This window comes from Xyrauchen texanus, chromosome 3, assembly GCF_025860055.1.
Source record: "Xyrauchen texanus isolate HMW12.3.18 chromosome 3, RBS_HiC_50CHRs, whole genome shotgun sequence".
NCBI classification, from domain to species: Eukaryota; Metazoa; Chordata; class Actinopteri; order Cypriniformes; family Catostomidae; genus Xyrauchen; species Xyrauchen texanus.
The window spans coordinates 12,198,492-12,216,720 of record NC_068278.1 but is presented as its reverse complement, the minus strand read 5'-3'; the positions used below and the strand labels follow the sequence as shown (position 1 = coordinate 12,216,720).

General features: G+C 39.3%; 1 protein-coding gene across 1 annotated transcript; it reads left to right on the top strand.

The window, feature by feature from the left end:
• The first annotated feature begins 779 nt into the window (after positions 1-779).
• Positions 780-17,706, top strand: LOC127620573 (protein phosphatase 1D-like). The gene is made up of 6 exons (XM_052093730.1): positions 780-1,613; positions 5,833-6,061; positions 6,221-6,345; positions 6,995-7,176; positions 7,662-7,886; positions 15,389-17,706. Exons 1-6 carry the CDS (start codon positions 1,136-1,138, stop codon positions 15,758-15,760), a joined length of 1,611 nt encoding a protein of 536 aa, XP_051949690.1. The 5' UTR covers positions 780-1,135; the 3' UTR covers positions 15,761-17,706.
• Positions 17,707-18,229: the final 523 nt, after the last annotated feature.

The window sequence follows — 18,229 nt, the reverse complement described above, 5'->3', positions numbered from 1 at the left end:
AAATAGATTACTTACAGTTTGCGTTGTCGTTGTTCCCAGAATAGTCGGCACGGACTTATCTTTGAGCAACAGTTTTCTGGCAAAGCCAGCATCATATTGAGATTTGTTCTCAAAACAGTCATCCTTAAAATGTACAGAACAAACGCTTAAGTTAACACTGCCGTGACTGGGACGTCCGCAAAAAATAAACTGCATCCATTTTTCCCTGACGTCTGGATCTTTCGGCAGCTTATTCAGAGGTTTTGTTTGACCACAGCCAGGAACAGCACATCTGTGTGGCATCGTAATTTTCCTGTGCACAAGTAGTCTCTGTCAGAGCTCGCTGTCCATCAACTGAACACTTGTGAGGCGACGGCGATACTGAAATGAGCGTAGTTATCTTGGCGCTTAAAGCGTAGTTATCTTGTGCTGGAGGCGGTCATATGCAAACGCTGTTACGTCACTTCTAACCGTCACGTCACTTCTAACCATGAATCCAGAACGAGCTGTATTTTGAGCTTGATTAAATAAATGATTCGTTTAGAATGGGGAGGACGTCTTAAAATATTAAACTTGCAGGACGTTTTAATGATACAAAGACCTCTTATATACCAAAAGATCAAGGCAAATTTGGTTTCTCATGTCATGACCCCTTTAACTACAGACCTTATTTTACTCATATGTTGAAACCTCCCATTATAAAAACCAATAGGAAAATCCAGAGGGAACCCATGGCGAAATAGACTTCCGGGTTCGCCTACAAATTGCTAAATAGTCTCTGCAGATGGTCTATGTCTCAAACGAAAGTGCCACAGGATGTGTTTAAGTAGTTTGAACGTATCTACAGACGGGCGCCTTTACTGGATAGTTGTATTGTTATGCTGCATATACAGGTCTTTGACAAATAATGTTAAAAATTATACTTTTTTATGTTAATACGAGAGACTGCATCGTACTTTACACTCCTGCCCAACAGATGGCGCTATATCGCACTGTACGTCACTATGAGACTGACGGACAGGAAGAAGACAGGCAGCTTAGAAAATAAACAAAAGACGAGCTTCGATTAATAAATGTTTTTAATATTCACGAAACCCTTTTAACCACGATTTCGCAGTCTTATGTTGATTTATTAACGAGGTCTCTTAGATCGGCCATGAATCCCGACCTATCGCTGCGTGTGAGCGTATTCTCCGAACAAGGAGGACGGAAATACATGGAGGATTTAACGGAGGTGATCGTGGAGCTCGAGCCAACCGACGACGAGCTGCAGGCGGCCGGACACACCGGTGCAAAGTTGGACCAAGAGCCTGACTCCGAAAGCGACCCTCCGGACTGCACAAACAAGCCATTTCCCGTCACGGTAACGTGGAGCAACACACTTTCGAATGACGCGAGTTACGGCACGGAGGAGCCCGGGACTGAACCGGCGGCACCGGACAGCAGGAGATCGGTCGCGTTCTTCGCCGTGTTTGACGGTCACGGCGGGCGAGAAGCAGCGCTGTTCGCTCGAGATCACCTCTGGGACTTTCTCAAGAAGCAAAGGGGCTTTTGGTCGAAGGATTACTGGAAAGTTAGCGCCGCAATTCGCAAGGGCTTCATCGCTTGTCATCACGCAATGTGGAAGAAACTACGTAAGTCAAATGTATTTTCTATGCTGAATGACAGCACAGTTTGTTTACTGAGTGTCTTTCTGCGATTATTTGGTTGTTCGTCAGTGGATATTAAAACCTCGCTACTAGAGTTAAGTTTATAAATTGCATAAAGATGAACACGGCGGCTGCGATTATGCAATTTGGTTGTCGGGCTAAAACACTTTTTTAAATAGGGCGCCACGATATGTATTTACTGTTAAAAAGGAAAAAAGCTAAATGTAAAGAAGGGTCGGACTGCGCATGCGATGATCGATTTGACAGGGTGTGCAGAGAGTATTTACTCAGAAATATAAAAACGGCTCACTTTTTGTCATTTTAAAAAATGAACATCCTCTCATCATTTACTCACCCTCATGCCATCCCAGATGTGTACGACTTTCTTTCTCCTGCAGAACACGAATTAAGATTTTTTTTTCCCGGTTCGGTTGGTCCATACAATGTAAGTGAATGGTGACCAGAACTTTGAAGCTCCAAAAAGCAGATAAAGGCAGCATAAATGTAATCCGTACTATTCCATTGGTTAAACCCCTTAAAATCCAGCCTCTTTTTGTGGATGAGCTTGAAATCAACATACCTAAAAACTCTTCCAGTTCTTGGATCCTCTGGTCTACAAACAAAAACTTGGGCTCGTTTGAAAGTAGAGACTTAGACATTTGTTATTCAAGAGTAAAAATGTAGCATTGTTGTATTAAAAAATTAGTTAGAGCTATTTAAATATTTTAAATAGTGACCTCAAATATGATTTCTACAATACCTTTATATATATATATATATATATATATATATATATATATATATATATATATATATATATATATGCATGCAAGACTATGTGCAGTGCCCCAAAAACACATCTGATACAAAGCCACATTTTTGAAGTCGATGTGACCAAAACACATGGCACCTTTTATGTAAGTGTACTTCCAAAAACAATGCCACTTGGAGGTGCCTGTAGACCACTTGTAGTAACTCCATAAACCAATGATCAAAGTGGTTCAAAACACACTAAGTCACTGCATTGGGAGCGTGTGTGCTCCAGGGTCTAACTCAGCGAAGCCAGAGATGGCACATCTCGGTTTGAATAACATGTCCGAGCCCCCTGGATGTGCAGTTGAATGGGGTTTGATTGAAAAAATGCAGCCGGGAGTGTGTGTTCTCCAAAATCTCAGTGATGGTGACTGAAGCCGAGGATGGTGGATCAGATCGCGGGTCCAAAAGCCGAGTTATTTGTCAACAGTACAGCAGTAACACCCTATAACTGCACACCGTGCGTAAAAGCGCAAACACAAACAAACACAGTCCACGGATTTCCACCTCGAACCTTCGCGAATCAGGGATACGTACAACACAAATTAATCACTCGCAACTGCACAGAACATTTTCAGGGAGGGCTCATTGTTTTTCTAAGACCCTCCCAAATATCGTGTTTGAATGTTTTGCTACTGAAACACTACACAGAGAATGGACATGGATTATGTGTTGAATATGTAAAACCTGAACAAAGACAGATTGATCAATATTTCTTCATATTTGTAAATGTTTGAACTAAAATCTCTAATGGATTTTATTTACTGGACTCTTGCAATGAAAAGCATACTGATGTTTGGAGGATTGTGCTCATCTGTGTTTGGCTGGAAGACAGTAAAGGTCAGAACTTCCGGATTCATTTTCCATGTTTTGATTTTCACGCTTGACACGTTTAATAAGATCTTATTATTGTGACTTTGCAATCATCAAAATCTCTTTAAAATTTACAATTTTGAGTCCCAGATCTTTCAAGTGATACATTGGATGTCAATATTAGTTTACAATTTAATTTCACTGTTTAAACATGCATTAAACATACATTTTTAACCACCCGTTGTTAAGAGGTTAATCCATGTCTTCAGAAGTGATTTGAGAGGTGTGAGAGAAAAACAGTATTTAAGTCCTTTTTTACTATAAATTTGCACTTTCACATATACATTAATCTTTTGTTTATTGGTGATTCGCATTCTTTGTGTATATTGCCACCTTTTGGGAAGGAAGGATAATCTTTTTCTCACCCACACCTGTCATATCACTTCTGAAGACATACACCGATCAGCCACAACATTAAAACCACCTGCCTTATATCGTGTAGGTCCCACTCATGCAGCCAAAACAGCTCTGACCCATCGAGGCATGGACTCCACAAGACCTCTAAAGGTGTTCTGTGGTATCTGGCACCAAGACATTAGCAGCAGTTCCTTTAAGTCCTGTAAGTAGTGAGGTGGGGCCTCCATGGATCGGACTTGTTGATCCAGCACATCCCATAGATGCTCAATCAGACTGAGATCTGGGGAATTTGGAGGCCAAGTCAACACCTTGAACTCTTTGTCATGTTCCTCAAACTATTCCCAAACAATGTGTGCAGTGTGGCAGGGTGCATTATCCTGCTGAAAGAGGCCACTGCTTTCTGGGGATACTGTTGCCATGAAGGGGTGTACGTGGTCTACAACAATGTTTAGGTAGGTGGTACGTGTCAAAGTAACATCCACATGAATGCCAGCACCCAAGGATTCCCAGCAGAACATTGCCCAGAGCATCACACTGCCTATGTCCAAATTATCTTAAAGACAACATGGCCACCTTCTTCCAGTGCTCCGTGGTCCAGTTTTGACGCTCAAGTGGCCATTGTAGGTACATTTGGCAGTGGACAGGGGTCAGCATGGGCACTGTGATTGGTCTGCGGCTACGCAGCCCCATACACAGCAAGTTACGATGTACTGTGTGTTCTGACACCTTTCTATCATGGCCAGTATTAAGGTTTTCTGCAATTTGTGCTACAGTAACTCTTCTGTAGGATTTGACCAGTCAGGCTCACGCGAATCAATGTGACTTAGGTGCCCATGACCCTGTCGCCGGTTCACCGGTTGTCCTTCCTGGACCACTTTTGGTAGGTACTATCCACTGCATACCAGGAACCCCCCACAAGACTTGCTGTTTTGGAGATGCTCTGATCCAGTCATCTAGCCATCACAATTTGGCCCTTGTCACAGTCACTCCAATCCTTACTCTTGCCCATTTTACATGCCTCCAACACATGAAATTCAAGAACTGACTGGTCACTTGCTGCCTAATATATCCCACCCTTTTGACTGGTGCCATTGTAACGAGATAATCAATGTTATTCACTTCACCTGTCAGTGTTTTTTTCTCTCCCCAATTTGTAATGCCCAATTCCCAATGCACTGTAAATCCTCATGGTGGTTTAGTGACTTGCCTCAATCTAGGTGGTTGCCTCCGTGCCTGAGACCGTCAATCCACCACACATCTTATCATGTGGCTTATTTAGCGTGTTACCACGGAGAAATAGTGTGTGTGGAGGCTTCATGCTATTCTCTGCAGCATCCATGCACAAATTGCCACGTGCCCCACCTGGATTCGAACTTGTGACACATATCTTGTGTATACTGTATGAATAAACATATATAATGTATAGTAAACCTTATTCCTCATTAAACCTTATCTGATGTAGGCCTAATTTACATAAACAAAACCATTTATCTGGTGTATATATATATATATAAATAAATATATATATATATATATATATATATATATATATAGGTTATAAAAAGCTTAGTTTGGTTAATATTTAATACATATCATTGCAACAGGGCCAAGTCTACATCATTTCAAAATAAGAGACCCCAGTGCATTTCAGGGTTGTTTATAGTTAAAAAAGTTATGTACCAAATCTTCATTTTTTTTCTGGTTATTATTTTGATATTGGTTGAACAATAAACTGCATCTGGGATTTTATTAATTTTGGACTCTTGTAGGCAATGTCTGTTCCCGTCACAGTAAGGAAAGACTAAGAACATTTGTATTAATCATTCTATAAATTGATCTTAAAATTAATCAGCCGGTTGACGACCTCTACAAACAACTTTTAAATTATATGTCACACATTGTATTATTAAACTGAAGATGTAAAAGGTGAAATTAAAAATATTTTTTTTTCTGTGTTCTCAAGTTAGCTCACAATCTAACCAGTTAGCCTATTAGCTTAGCATACAGCTAGCCAATTAGCCTGATATTTACACAGTGGGAAAGCTTCTTCTGTTCATTTTCGATCATGTTTCTCCACATTGTCGCCACCTAGTGATACACAATGAAATTGAATTGGTTTAAATGAAATTCAGATTAAATTAACCCAGTATCTCTTCTTTAGCTGAGTGGCCGAAGACGTTAACTGGCCTCCCCAGCACCTCGGGCACTACAGCCAGTGTGGTGGTCATCAGAGGGGACCGCATGTTTGTGGCTCATGTTGGGGACTCGTCTGTCGTGCTGGGGGTGAGAGAAGATCCTTCTGATAAAGTCATCAAAGCTGTGGAGGTCACGCAAGACCACAAGCCGGAGCTCCCGAAAGAGAAGCAGAGAATTGAGGGACTGGGAGGCAGGTGAGACACGCTCAAGTCACTGCCACACTCAATGACTTTCAATTCAGCATAGCAGTCATTCTCGTGGATAACATGCCTTCCGAAAACACATCAACCTTACCAACATATTCATACCTTAGTGTCCTAATTATTTTCCCTCTGTGATTTTTTTTTTTTTAGTGTTGTGAAAAAGTCTGGAGTGAACCGCGTTGTGTGGAAGAGACCCAGATTAACCCACAACGGCCCTGTTAGGAGAAGCACCCCGATCGACCAGATCCCCTTCCTCGCTGTCGCCAGAGCTCTGGGTAAATCAAGATAGTGCCACTTGGGAAAAATATATATTAATTATAACTATTATACACACTTTGTTCCCTGTAAAACTGAATCATATTCAGTACCTGTTCACTTTTTATAGTTAGTTAAGGGGTGCTAAAGCAGCACAATTCTAGAAAATTATGTCACAACTTGATTTCATTGTGTTCTATGCATTGAAATATGTCAAATAGAAGTTTACTTAATCCATTTAAGCTGGACTAGATGAATACGTTTGTTAATGTAGCATTGATGAAACTGGGCAGGGGATTTCTATTTCCCAGCATGCTTTGCATGGGACTCAAAAAGGACAGCAAATGTTAAAATGAAGTGTTTTTGTGCAAGATATACTGTACATGAAGGGGGATACTTAATAATAATTTTTAATGTTTTGTTATGTTGAGATTTAGAAGAGTTTAGTTTCTGAGTGTAGGGGTTACCGTTATGGTGAATAGTGGAGCTTGAGCAATTTTTTTAGTGTAGAACTTTATTAATGTCAGGTGGTCCAATTCTTTGGAAATCTACATAGCTTTATCAGGAGTTCAGATTCTGTGTGGGCCTCTATTAATATTGGCCCTTAATATCACAATGATTTTTCATGAAACTTGGGTACCTGTATTGCAAATATATCTATCTGTGCAGGTGATCTATGGAGTTATGACTTCTACAGTGGAGAGTTTGTGGTATCTCCAGAGCCCGACACCAGTGTGGTGACCCTTGACCCTAGACGGCATCGGTACATCATCGTTGGCAGTGACGGGCTTTGGAACATGGTGCCGCCTCAAGAGGCAGTGACTGTGTGCCAGAGCCATGATGAAGCTGTTGTATGAATTTTTTTTACATGAGTTTATCTCTCTCTCTCTCTCTCTCTCTCTCTCTCTATACACACATATACATTTATATATATGTATGTATGATATATATATATATTCACACATTTCTATGTATGTATGTATGTATGATATATATATATATACATATATACTTTTAATGAGAAAGTATAATAGCTCATGTTGTTTCAGATCTGTATGACTCATGTATGATGTGCCTTAGACACCATGCACTTTCATTGTATGATAAAAAGATGCAATGAAAGTGAATGGAGACTGAGACTATCATGCCTAATATCTGCTTTTATGTTTCACTGAAGAAAGAAAGCCATATGTATTTGGAACAACATGAGAGCGAGTAAATTATGAGAGATTTTTCGTGTGTGTGTGTGTGTGTGTGTGTGTGTGTGTGTGTGTGTGTGTGTGTGTGTGTGTGTGTGTGTGTGTGTGTGTGTGTGTGTGTGTGTTATACTCTCCAGGCACCTTTCGGGATTTCAGTTGCGCGGCGGCTAGGATGTTATGCATTGATGAGATGGCGTCAGCGGATGCTCCGTGCAGACAACACTAGCGTCATAGTTATCGCGCTGCCTGAGCCTGGCAAAGCCCACTTATCTATGCACAGAGACGAGGTGATACTCAGCCTGGCAGAGGGTCCACACTGTGATCCAGCAACAGGGTCCCGATCCAACACACCTCTCATCAAGGTAAAAGAAGAAACAAGTGTTTAAGCAGTTCCCAGATAATCCGAGACAACATAGATCTAAAGATGTACTGTTAGGGCTGTCACGATTATGAAATTTGGCTGACGAATAATTGCAATTATGGTCATTAATTGTTTAATTTAGGGCTTTCAAGATTTTGACGATTAATTGTCATACAAATCCTCACGCTTCATACACCGTAAGAATTGATTTATTCATATTTAAATTGTAATCACATAATATAATATGGTTATATGATTTCCTTTAAGGCTTCAAAAACTTTATTGTATTATATTTCATTTCCAAATACTTAAAATATGTCTCTCTGTTTGGTCAACTTGAGTCTTGGTCCATTTTACATTAACACTATTGTTTTTAGAACCCAACCAAGCTTAATTATATTATATTATATTATACACTGCCTGGCCCAAAAAAGTTGCACAATCTAAAATTTAATTGGCATGCATTCATCATGGCATTGTTTCAACAATCTTATGCAACGTCACAAAAAGTTTTTCCATCCAGAGTTGCATTAATTTTGGGCTGTGATCTTGTATTGATGATGAGAGAGTTGAATCACTCTGTAAAGTCTTCTCCAGCACATCCCAAAGACTTTCAATGGGGTTAAGGTCAGGACTCTGTTGTGGCCAATTCATGTAATGAAAATGATTCCTCATGCTCCCCGAACCACTCTTTCACAAGTTGAGCCCGATGGATCTTAGCATTGTCGTCCTGGAATATGCCTCTGCTGTCAGGAAAGATTGATGGGATAACCTGGTCATTCAGTACATTTCAGGTAGTCAGCTGACTTTTTTTATTACCGCATAACGTTGCTGAGTCTAGACCTGACAATTTCATAACACTGCCACCAGAGGCTTGTACAGTGGGCAATATACGTGACTGGTGCATCGCTTCTTGAGCTTACCTTCTTACTCTGATGCACCCATCGCTTTGGAATGGGTAAATCCGGACTCATCAGACCACATGACCCTTTTCCATTGCTCCACAGTCCAATCTTTATGCTCCCTAGCAAATTGAAGTCGTTTTTTTCTGATTAGCCTCACTAACTGACTTTGAAACTGACTTTCTTGTGGCAACACTGCTGTTTGGTCCCAATCCTGTAAGTTCTCGTCACATTGTTTGTTTGAAAATGCTTTTCCTTTCACTAATAAACATAGCTGTGACTTCTACTATTGATTATTTACGATGTGACTTCAAGTGTTTTAGTGATCTCCGATCACGATCATTAATGATTTGTTTACCGACCACATTTTTTCAGCGAAGCTGATGGTTCACCATTATTCTTCCAGGTTTTAATAATGTGTTGGGCAGTCCCCCACCCCCCCCAAAAAAAATTAATATCCACCTTCCTATCAAACAAATCCCACTTTCCCAACCTTCTATAAATCGCCTTCTCCCCACACAACTCCTGTATCCCCGCCATCTTCCACCCCCTGAGAATTATTCACCTGGCCACCATAACTCCGGCCAGGACCCAACCTCTCACGTGGGTATCCCCAAACTTAATGACCTCCCCATCACCCAAAATGCAGAGTCTGTGGCAAAATGAAAATTGTGTGTCCTACACATCACACATAAATGCTTGAATTTTCAACCAAAATTCCTGGATTTTAACATATCCCCAAAAAACATGGGTTGTGTCCCTGTCTTCTGTTTGGCATTGCCAGCAGGTGGGTGTGTCTTTAAGACCAAGTCTATGCAATCTAGATGGGGTCCAATACAATCGATTCAAAATCTTAAAGAGCCTCAGATGCAACCTTGAATCTCTAGATGCAGACTTTATTTTTTTTTCCGGGTCTTTTAGATTCTTAGTCCACAATCCCCCCTCTAATACCCGGGGGGGGTGCTACTCCCAAAAATAGTATAGAGCAGATGGTGTAGCTGTAAGTACCTAAAGAACTGAGATCTAGGAAATGTTGGACCAAATTTTCTAACTATCACATCCCCCCAGTCTCATCTCACCAAGCATATTAACACCCTTTATAATCCACTCCGACCAGCAGAAAGGGGACTCACCAATACTCAACTTTGGGTTTAGCCATATTCTCGAGGCAACATTTAAATAAATGTCTAAATTAAACACTTTGGACACTTTTGTTCATCGTGCATGCAGATGCGAGATAGCGGGGTACGTCTTAAGTTTTCCGGTTAGTTTAATAATAAGGCTTTTTAATAGTAAAATTAACATGAACCTTTCCTGTCATTGATAATTTAATGAAGCCCACCTGCCCACATCACTCAAAAACCTTTTTATTAAAGGGTCAAAATTAACTCAGACTAAATCACATACATTTGCTGGGAATGAAAAACAAAATACTTTGCCTTGTGTGGGCCATTGAAAGGTGCCCGGCTGAAAAAACCTTTCTGGACAGTATGCAGTCAGAGACAATGCTTTGGATTTAGACCAATTAACTCTGTATCCCAAACATTTGTAAAAGGAATTGATAATTCTGTGGAGGCAAGGCATAGATCTAGTAGGTTCGGAGATGAATAACAAAATATCATCTGCATAAATTAACAGTTTAGGCACCATACTTCCCGCTACCACCCCTGGAAAATCATCCCCCTTTCTTATCGCGGCTGCTAAAGGTTCCAGGGCAAGACAGAACAATAATGGGGAAAGAGGGCAACCCTGCCGGGTGCCCCTATCCGGAGTAAAATAATCTAAAATTAATACATTTGTTTGTATTGCTGCTCCAGGGAGTCTATAATGTAACTTAATCCAACCAATATAAGTACTCCCGAACCCGTATATTTCCAAAGACTTAAAAAGGTAAGTCAAGTGAGATGGCCGCGACCGGAGTCTGATCATTCGCCACTGACCTCATGATATTGATGAGAATCCTAATGTTACCAGAAGAACTACAACCCCAAATAAAACCCCAATCTATATGTATAAGAGATGTCATAATTTAATTGGTTAGCCAGAATTTGACAAAATGTTTACTTCTAACTAGATCAGGGAAATTGGACAGTAACTTTTACACTGGCTTGAGTCTTTGTCCTTTTTAAGAATCAGGCTGATACTGGCTTGTGTCATGTTTGGGGAAGCTTTCCATTCTTTAATGATTCCGTATAAACTTCTAGCAAAACTGGAGCCAGTTCTGTAGCATAAGATCTAAGCATAAGAGCTCATCCAGAAATTTCACCATATCTCTGCCTTCATGCTCAGGAATTCCAATAATCCGCAAGTTGTTCCTTTAGCTTCGATTTTCTGAATCTTCCAATTTTTCCAAAATGTTTTCCTTTCCATGTCTATCTTGGTCGCAGGCGGATTAGCAGATAATTCCCTTTCCGATGACTCCAGATAATTGATCCGTTTCTCAGCATCTGCCACACTTGTGACTAACTCAGAGAATTTTTCCATCGCCGTATCGATCGACATATTACAGCGAGATCCTCCGAGTCAGCAACTACCTTCGTCAGCATCACCAACGTGTTGGATAGTTGACGCTGGATTTCTTCTCCCACCGCACCATCCAAATCGCGTGCGTCCCTGATCCACAGGCCTATCTGGGCTTTCCTCTTGAACACGTAAGTGCCTTTTAATGTGTCCAGAGCCCAAGGATTTTTACTACTTTGGCATGTTTACCACAAACAGCAAATGTGCAACTGGATGTATCGAATTTCACCAGATATTATGTCATGAAAATAATTGTAATAAAAATTAGCAAAGTGCGCAGAGCAGTCTCACACGTCTGCACTTCACATGGCGTCACGTCTCTCCTTAGTTGTTTTCTATGCTTGATTCAGGCCAACAATTTGCCCCTTCTGAAACACAGTAACATCTTTTCCATGACGACAGGATATGTCTTCCGACATGGTTGTTTAAGAAATGAGAAGCTACACACTGCATCGGTTAGAGATAAAAGAATTGTTGCCAGCTGAATCATATAAATCACTGCAATAATGATCCAATCATAGGATATGCATTTAAATTCAATCAGCTACTTTTGTTTTGACCAGGCAGTGTGTTATATTATAGTGGAGGACAAAAATATCGGCGTTCTTGGTAAATATGAGCAAAGAAGGCTGTGAAAAAAAAGTCTTTATTGATTATCCTTTTGATCTTTTATTCAAAAAAAATTACAAATATATATATATACTCTAATGGATATCAAACAATTGCAAATACAAGTTTTATCAAAAAACAAATATTTTTGTCAAAAATATGTTGCACAATTATTGGCACACCTAGAAATTTTGAATGAAGAGTGAAATATATCTGAAGTATATTCCCATTCATATATAAAAAGTGACTAGGAACATGAAATTGTTCAGCCATGACTTCCTGTTTCAGAGGGGCTATGCATATGCATATGAAGTAACACACAAGCCAAATTCCCTTAGTCATCAATCACAATGGGTTAAGACCAAAGAATAAAATTATAAGTAAGAAAGACAGCCTGAGTTTATTTTTGGAATGCTCACATAACAATGGAAAATGAGACACAAAAACACATTTTTATATTCATGGCATTTCAATATTTGCTTAAAATGTGATGATAATTTCATATGTAGACGTTAATACGGGATTTAAAGAGTGTGCATGTACGTAAACAGACCGGATAAAAACGTGTTCGAATGGAGCCATACAACTAGTCAACAAGCTAAAGGAGTTCAACATTTCTGGGAGTAAAACCTATACCCATTTATACACACCAATGTAAAATATCGACAGTTCCTCATGTTTGCGTATATGCACTCATACGCTGGGGGAATCCCAGATTTTTGTAAAAGGGGAAACCCTTTATTGTAGCGCAGTTCCAGTGCATATCGCAATGAAAATTTAAGTAAACGAAAGCCTTCCTCGGATGCCATGTTTGTTATTTACACAAGCGTCACAGGAATATTACTTCGCTGTTGAGGAAGCTGCTTACTAAATGAGCTGCGTGTATACGGGAGTAAAGAGTACGCATGTAAACCGTAATGCTACTTTCTCACAATAACCCGCTTTCTTGCAATAAGCTGCTTTCTGATATCCATGTAAACGTAGTCAGTAAGTGACATGAGCCAGAATTGAAATCCTATCACCTGTATGAGCACTACTGTGGAACACATGCTAACCACTAGGCCACAGCTCCGAAGTAATTTACTAATAATGAAAACATCTAAACTTGTTCTTGCACTTGCATGTGCTGTTTTTAGCTGACTTTAGTAGACAAAAACAATAGTTCATGAAAAGCCTGAACTTCAAGAGATGTCTTTACACTGTCCAGACTGCAGAACCAATCAGAATCTTTCCGATAAGCCCATTGAGTGAGTTCCTCCTCATGTTAGCCACACTTTGGCTCTGTGCCCACAAAAAGAGACTCTGTTCATGCTGTTCATCATCCTTGCTTGCTTTCCTTCAAGCGTCTTTATCTTCTCACTCTTTTTGTCTCTTTTTTTTGACTCCCTATTGTGGTCTCCATTGTCAGAGCTGTTCCGATGGAAGCCATGTCTCCACGTTTGTTTGGCTCCAGCGTGTTTGAAGCACGACTCCTCCAGCTGCTTTTGGCTGTTTTTGCCCTGGAGAGTGGACAGATGTTTGTGTTTTTAATCCTTTTAAGTGGAGTGGATTTGAGGTTTCGGAAGGCTGCTTTGATCTTTTGTTCCTGTTTGCCCTGCTGGTGCTGTTATGATTTTGATAGAGGGGAAATGAAAAATAAAGAACAAGGCAAAAGAATGCAAAAGAGCAGCTATGACACATTTTACACTATTGTAAAGTTGTGATGAAGACCAGACATTAAGCTTGGTTTATTTGTATTTTGTCTTTGAGTTGTTGTTGTTCTTTTGTGCACAGCTTAAATCTTTTCCATACCTGTTACTTTCTCCTACTTTTTAACTTGAGATGGGAATCCGTTTAACGATTCTCATTCATTAATGGTTCCATTTATCTTATTTTGATTAAGATATTGTGCCCTTCACAATTTGTTGCCAAATTATGAGGTAATTTCAGTTTTCAACAGAGCAGGTATAACAAATCAGAGACAAATTAATGCAGTTCTTCCAAAAGGAACATACAACATTTTTTAGAAATATCCAATCCAATAAATGGTCCTACTGTAACTATATATGAAATACCAATTCTAAACAAAAGAATGTGCTAAAATGTTTTATTTATAAAAAATAAAAAATAAATTTGTTTTTATTACAACATAACTAGTAATGTGTAAGCCTATTTTTAACTTCACATAATCACATGAACAATCATTCAATAACTGCACCGCCTGTTTAAGTCTTAGGAGCCTTACTTTTACATTTATTCATTTAGCAGATGCTTTTTTCCAAAGTGACTTACAAAATGAGGAAGTATACAACAGAAGCGATTCATCTTAAGAAGACAGTAACATTTCAAAGTTTCAGTTGCATTAGAAAAGCACTAGCCAAGACAGAGATTAGAGTGCAGCAATTGTTTATTAATTATTATTATTATTATGAGTGTATGGTCAAATGCTCACAAAAAAGTTGTGTCTTTAGCCGTTTTTTTGAAGACAGAGAGGGAGTCTGTTTCTCGGATGGAGTTCAGAAGGTCGTTCCACCACCCAGGTACAGTGAAGCCGAAAGTCTGGGAAAGTTATTTGGTGCCTCTGTGTTGGTACAACAAGGCGCCTCTCATTAGTTGACCACAGGCTTCTGATGTTGTACAGTGTAAATCTACATGATCGAGCTGTATTTGAGTTGGTTGTTGATGCTTTCCCCTAAATTTCTGACCATTTTGGTGCCTTAAGTACAACGTTAAAACACGGTAACAGTTCAGTCATTTCAATTTGGACATGATGGAAGTCATAACTTCCAGGTCAGTGAGATTACAAATTTTTGTAGGGGTTAAGACTTGTTTGCTGCACATGGAAAATTGGGGGAATTTCAATAGAGAACTGCTTATATTTTGATCTTTATAGTAACTATTGTTGTTGGTGTGTACCGATAAGGGATGAACTTGAATGAAAAATTTAATGTTTTGAATAGTTTAGCTATCTACATTTAAAAAAGCGGTAGCTTGACTAGGTCCTTGTGGTGTCACAGTTACTCACCTCAATCTGGGTGGCAGAGGACAAGTCTCAGTTTCCTCTGCTTCTGAGAAAGTCTGTCCGTGCATCTTATCACGTGGCTCATTGTGCATGACACCACCGAGACTCCATATGTGGAGGCTCATGGTACTCTCCGCGATCCATGCACAACTTGCCACGTGCCCCGTTAAGCGCAAGAACCACTAATTACAACCACGAGGAGGTTACCCCATGTAACTCTACCCTCTCTAGCAACTGGGCCAATTTGGTTGCTTAGGAGACCTGGCTGGAGTCACTCATCACACACTGGATTTGAACTTGCGACTCCAGGGTTGTAGTCAGCATCAATACTCACTGAGCTACCCAGGCCCCTCTAATGTAACTGCTTTAAATTTTGATTAGCTTTCTCCACACTGCTAATTAGAAGTTTTTTTTATATAATAACAAGAAATATTTAAAACCCAAAATAACAATATATTTTCCCCTCTGCAGACTCCGGATCCAGACCTGTCCTCAGCCAGCAGTGAGTCTTTGCCAGCCCTGGAGAGGAGAAATGGTTTATCAGGAGTCGATCTTAGTGCAGAACCCCCTTTAGAGGAAAACCTCCCTTACATTGATCTCAATGACAGAGCTGCTTTGACTGTGTGCCACAGCGAGGCCAACCGAACCCCAGAGATGCCCCTGTCTCCCCCTGATGTGTCCAGTCCGGGAGGGAAGAGACCCAGACGCAGCCCTCTCACCCCCAGCAGCTCCCGCCGAAGGACTGAACGCTCCGTACTCAAACGCAACAGCACAAAGAGTACCAAACGCACACCCAATGTCTCTATACTACAGCATCGCAAAGCAACCCTCTGCGCATGCTAAATTCTTCCGTCGGACTGTTAACACAAACTCGGAGACAAGTAAAGATGGCCGTTCAGCCTACATCCTGCTATATAAAATTCTGCATGGCCATCTGAATAAATAACTGCTATTGTTTGTTTCCATGTTTTGAGTATGTTCCACTGTTTCTGTTTCATCTATTTATGGAACGTTCACATCGTGTCGTAATTACGAGGACTAGTAAAAACTTCTCCGTTGAACTTTGCAATTTATGAAAGCTCCAATTTGACTGTCGTGACGTCATGTAAAAAGAACCTAAAAGTTACTTTGCACATAATTCTGTTTAATATGCCATTTTATTATAGCCTGTGTTACCTAATGCCCTTTTTTTTTTTTCGAGAATACTTGGAGGTGAATTCATATTAATAGTAAGCTGTACATGGATCCATTTCGGCATTATGAATGTTTCTATAAAAACATACTTTCTCTGAGGACATGAAAAGCTCAGAGTAGAATCTTTGAGTTGTCATCCCATGATTACAGTAAAGCCATCATAATGTGAAAGCAGCATTAATCAATGATTTTGTAGTCCAGTCTTGTGTTATCATTATTTTTTTCTTCCTCTTTTAATGGCTTGAATATTAAAAAAAAATAAATCGTTTTTAGCTTTTAGAGGGTATTCTATGAAAACAAAGACTGCATATCACTCCTAAAGTGTTCATTTTAACCTCCCATTTAAATTAAAGAACAGGATTATTCAAGTCCATCATGAATTGGATAAGAGATGTACAGATTTCTGAAAATGACCAAATCGTTGGAGGTATAACAATATATATTTTTGTACTTGTTATATTTTTTTACATTTTCAAGATACCCATTTTATTGTCCCATGATGCTGGTATGCACAGTTGCCCATGCCAGTATACATTCTTTGTGCATTAACTATTGGTATAAATATTTTCAAATGTATTTGTTAACGTTGTCATGTTAAAATGTTTTTCTAATTTTCAGTTGCTCCATTTTTAATTTTGAAAAAGCATGAAATGAAACTTGAGACAAATCTCATATTACAAAGCAAATGCATACATTTTTTGCTAAAAACTTGGTTAAAGGGGTGGGGATTGCATGTTCATACCACCATATGAATGAAGTACAGTTATATCCTTTAAAGCTACCTTTTTGTTGGGGAGTGTTTATTCAGGGACTGTTGTATGATGGGATCCAAAATTGCTTCTGTATTTCAATATTGCAAGTTATTTAATATTCTTTCATATCAATGTATTGCAGATAACATATTCCAACACCAGTTACAGAGCTAAATTAAGTAATGTGTATTTATATACTAATATTTTGACTGTACAGCACATTTTAAGCAGGTTGTTTGATGCCCCATGTTTAAGACTTTATCTTTTGAGGGATATTTTCCAATAATATGTCAAGGTTAATGATAAGTATGAAATAAATAGTATTAAACCATAAGTACCATTATGTTTTTATCCCTAAACGTGAACCTTTACCATTTGCTGTGGCGGAGGTCTTGGTTGTGGTGTTGCCTTGAATGACAATGGCATGAGTGCGTTTGCTGGAATTTACTCAAATAAGTAAAAATGTCCTAAAGAAATGTAGAAAATGTATATGGCCTCTCTACTAAGGCCCTTAATAAACAGTCCAGTAAAAATCCAGTATCTGCTCAATCAGATTCTGCATATTAAAATTTGTCAGAGTGACTTTACTTTTTTTTTTACAAAAAAAAAAAAAAAAAACAGTCCCTTTTGAAAACAGTAGAGATTTCCAAGTGTAATGTCTCTGTGGTCTGAGCAATAGAGGCAATGGTGGTTTATCTCTTGCACTGTGGTCTTCTGAAATGTGTGGTTAGTCATGATATTGAACTGCATCTCTCTTTGGAATAGGATTGTATATCAGTGTTTTGGATGCTGTCTTGTTCGGGGTTTGGTATTTTTCCTGGAATTGCAATAAAGAAATGTCATACACACTTTGTGTCTAAATATTCAAGCTTATTGCTGCTCTTTGTGTGTTTATTTTGAGCGTTTTGTGGCCTGACAGAAATGGTTCACACCAAAGATTCTGTCATTTAGACACCCGCATGTCATTTCAAACCCGTTCGACTGTCTTCTGTGGAACACAAAAGATAGGGACTGATAGCACAGACACCATTCACTTTCATTTAATCTTTTTCATTCGACAGTGAATGGTCAACCTGCCAACCTAACATTTTAAAGGGATAGTTAACCAAAAAATTTAAATTCTCCATAAGTGGCTAGCAAACATATGATGCCATAGACTTTATTCACAGTAGCGCCATCTTTGATTTTTGACGTGAATGAAAACAAGGCTGTGATGTACAGCCTCTTCATTGGGTTTACTGTTGTTTAAAGTGTTTTTTGGATCGTTCTGCTGACGAAACATTGAAAAATATGTTTTCAAGAAATTTCAGTAGGCTAGACAAAAAACTCCAGACTAGGCTACACGAGTTGCGGAAAGTAAGATGTG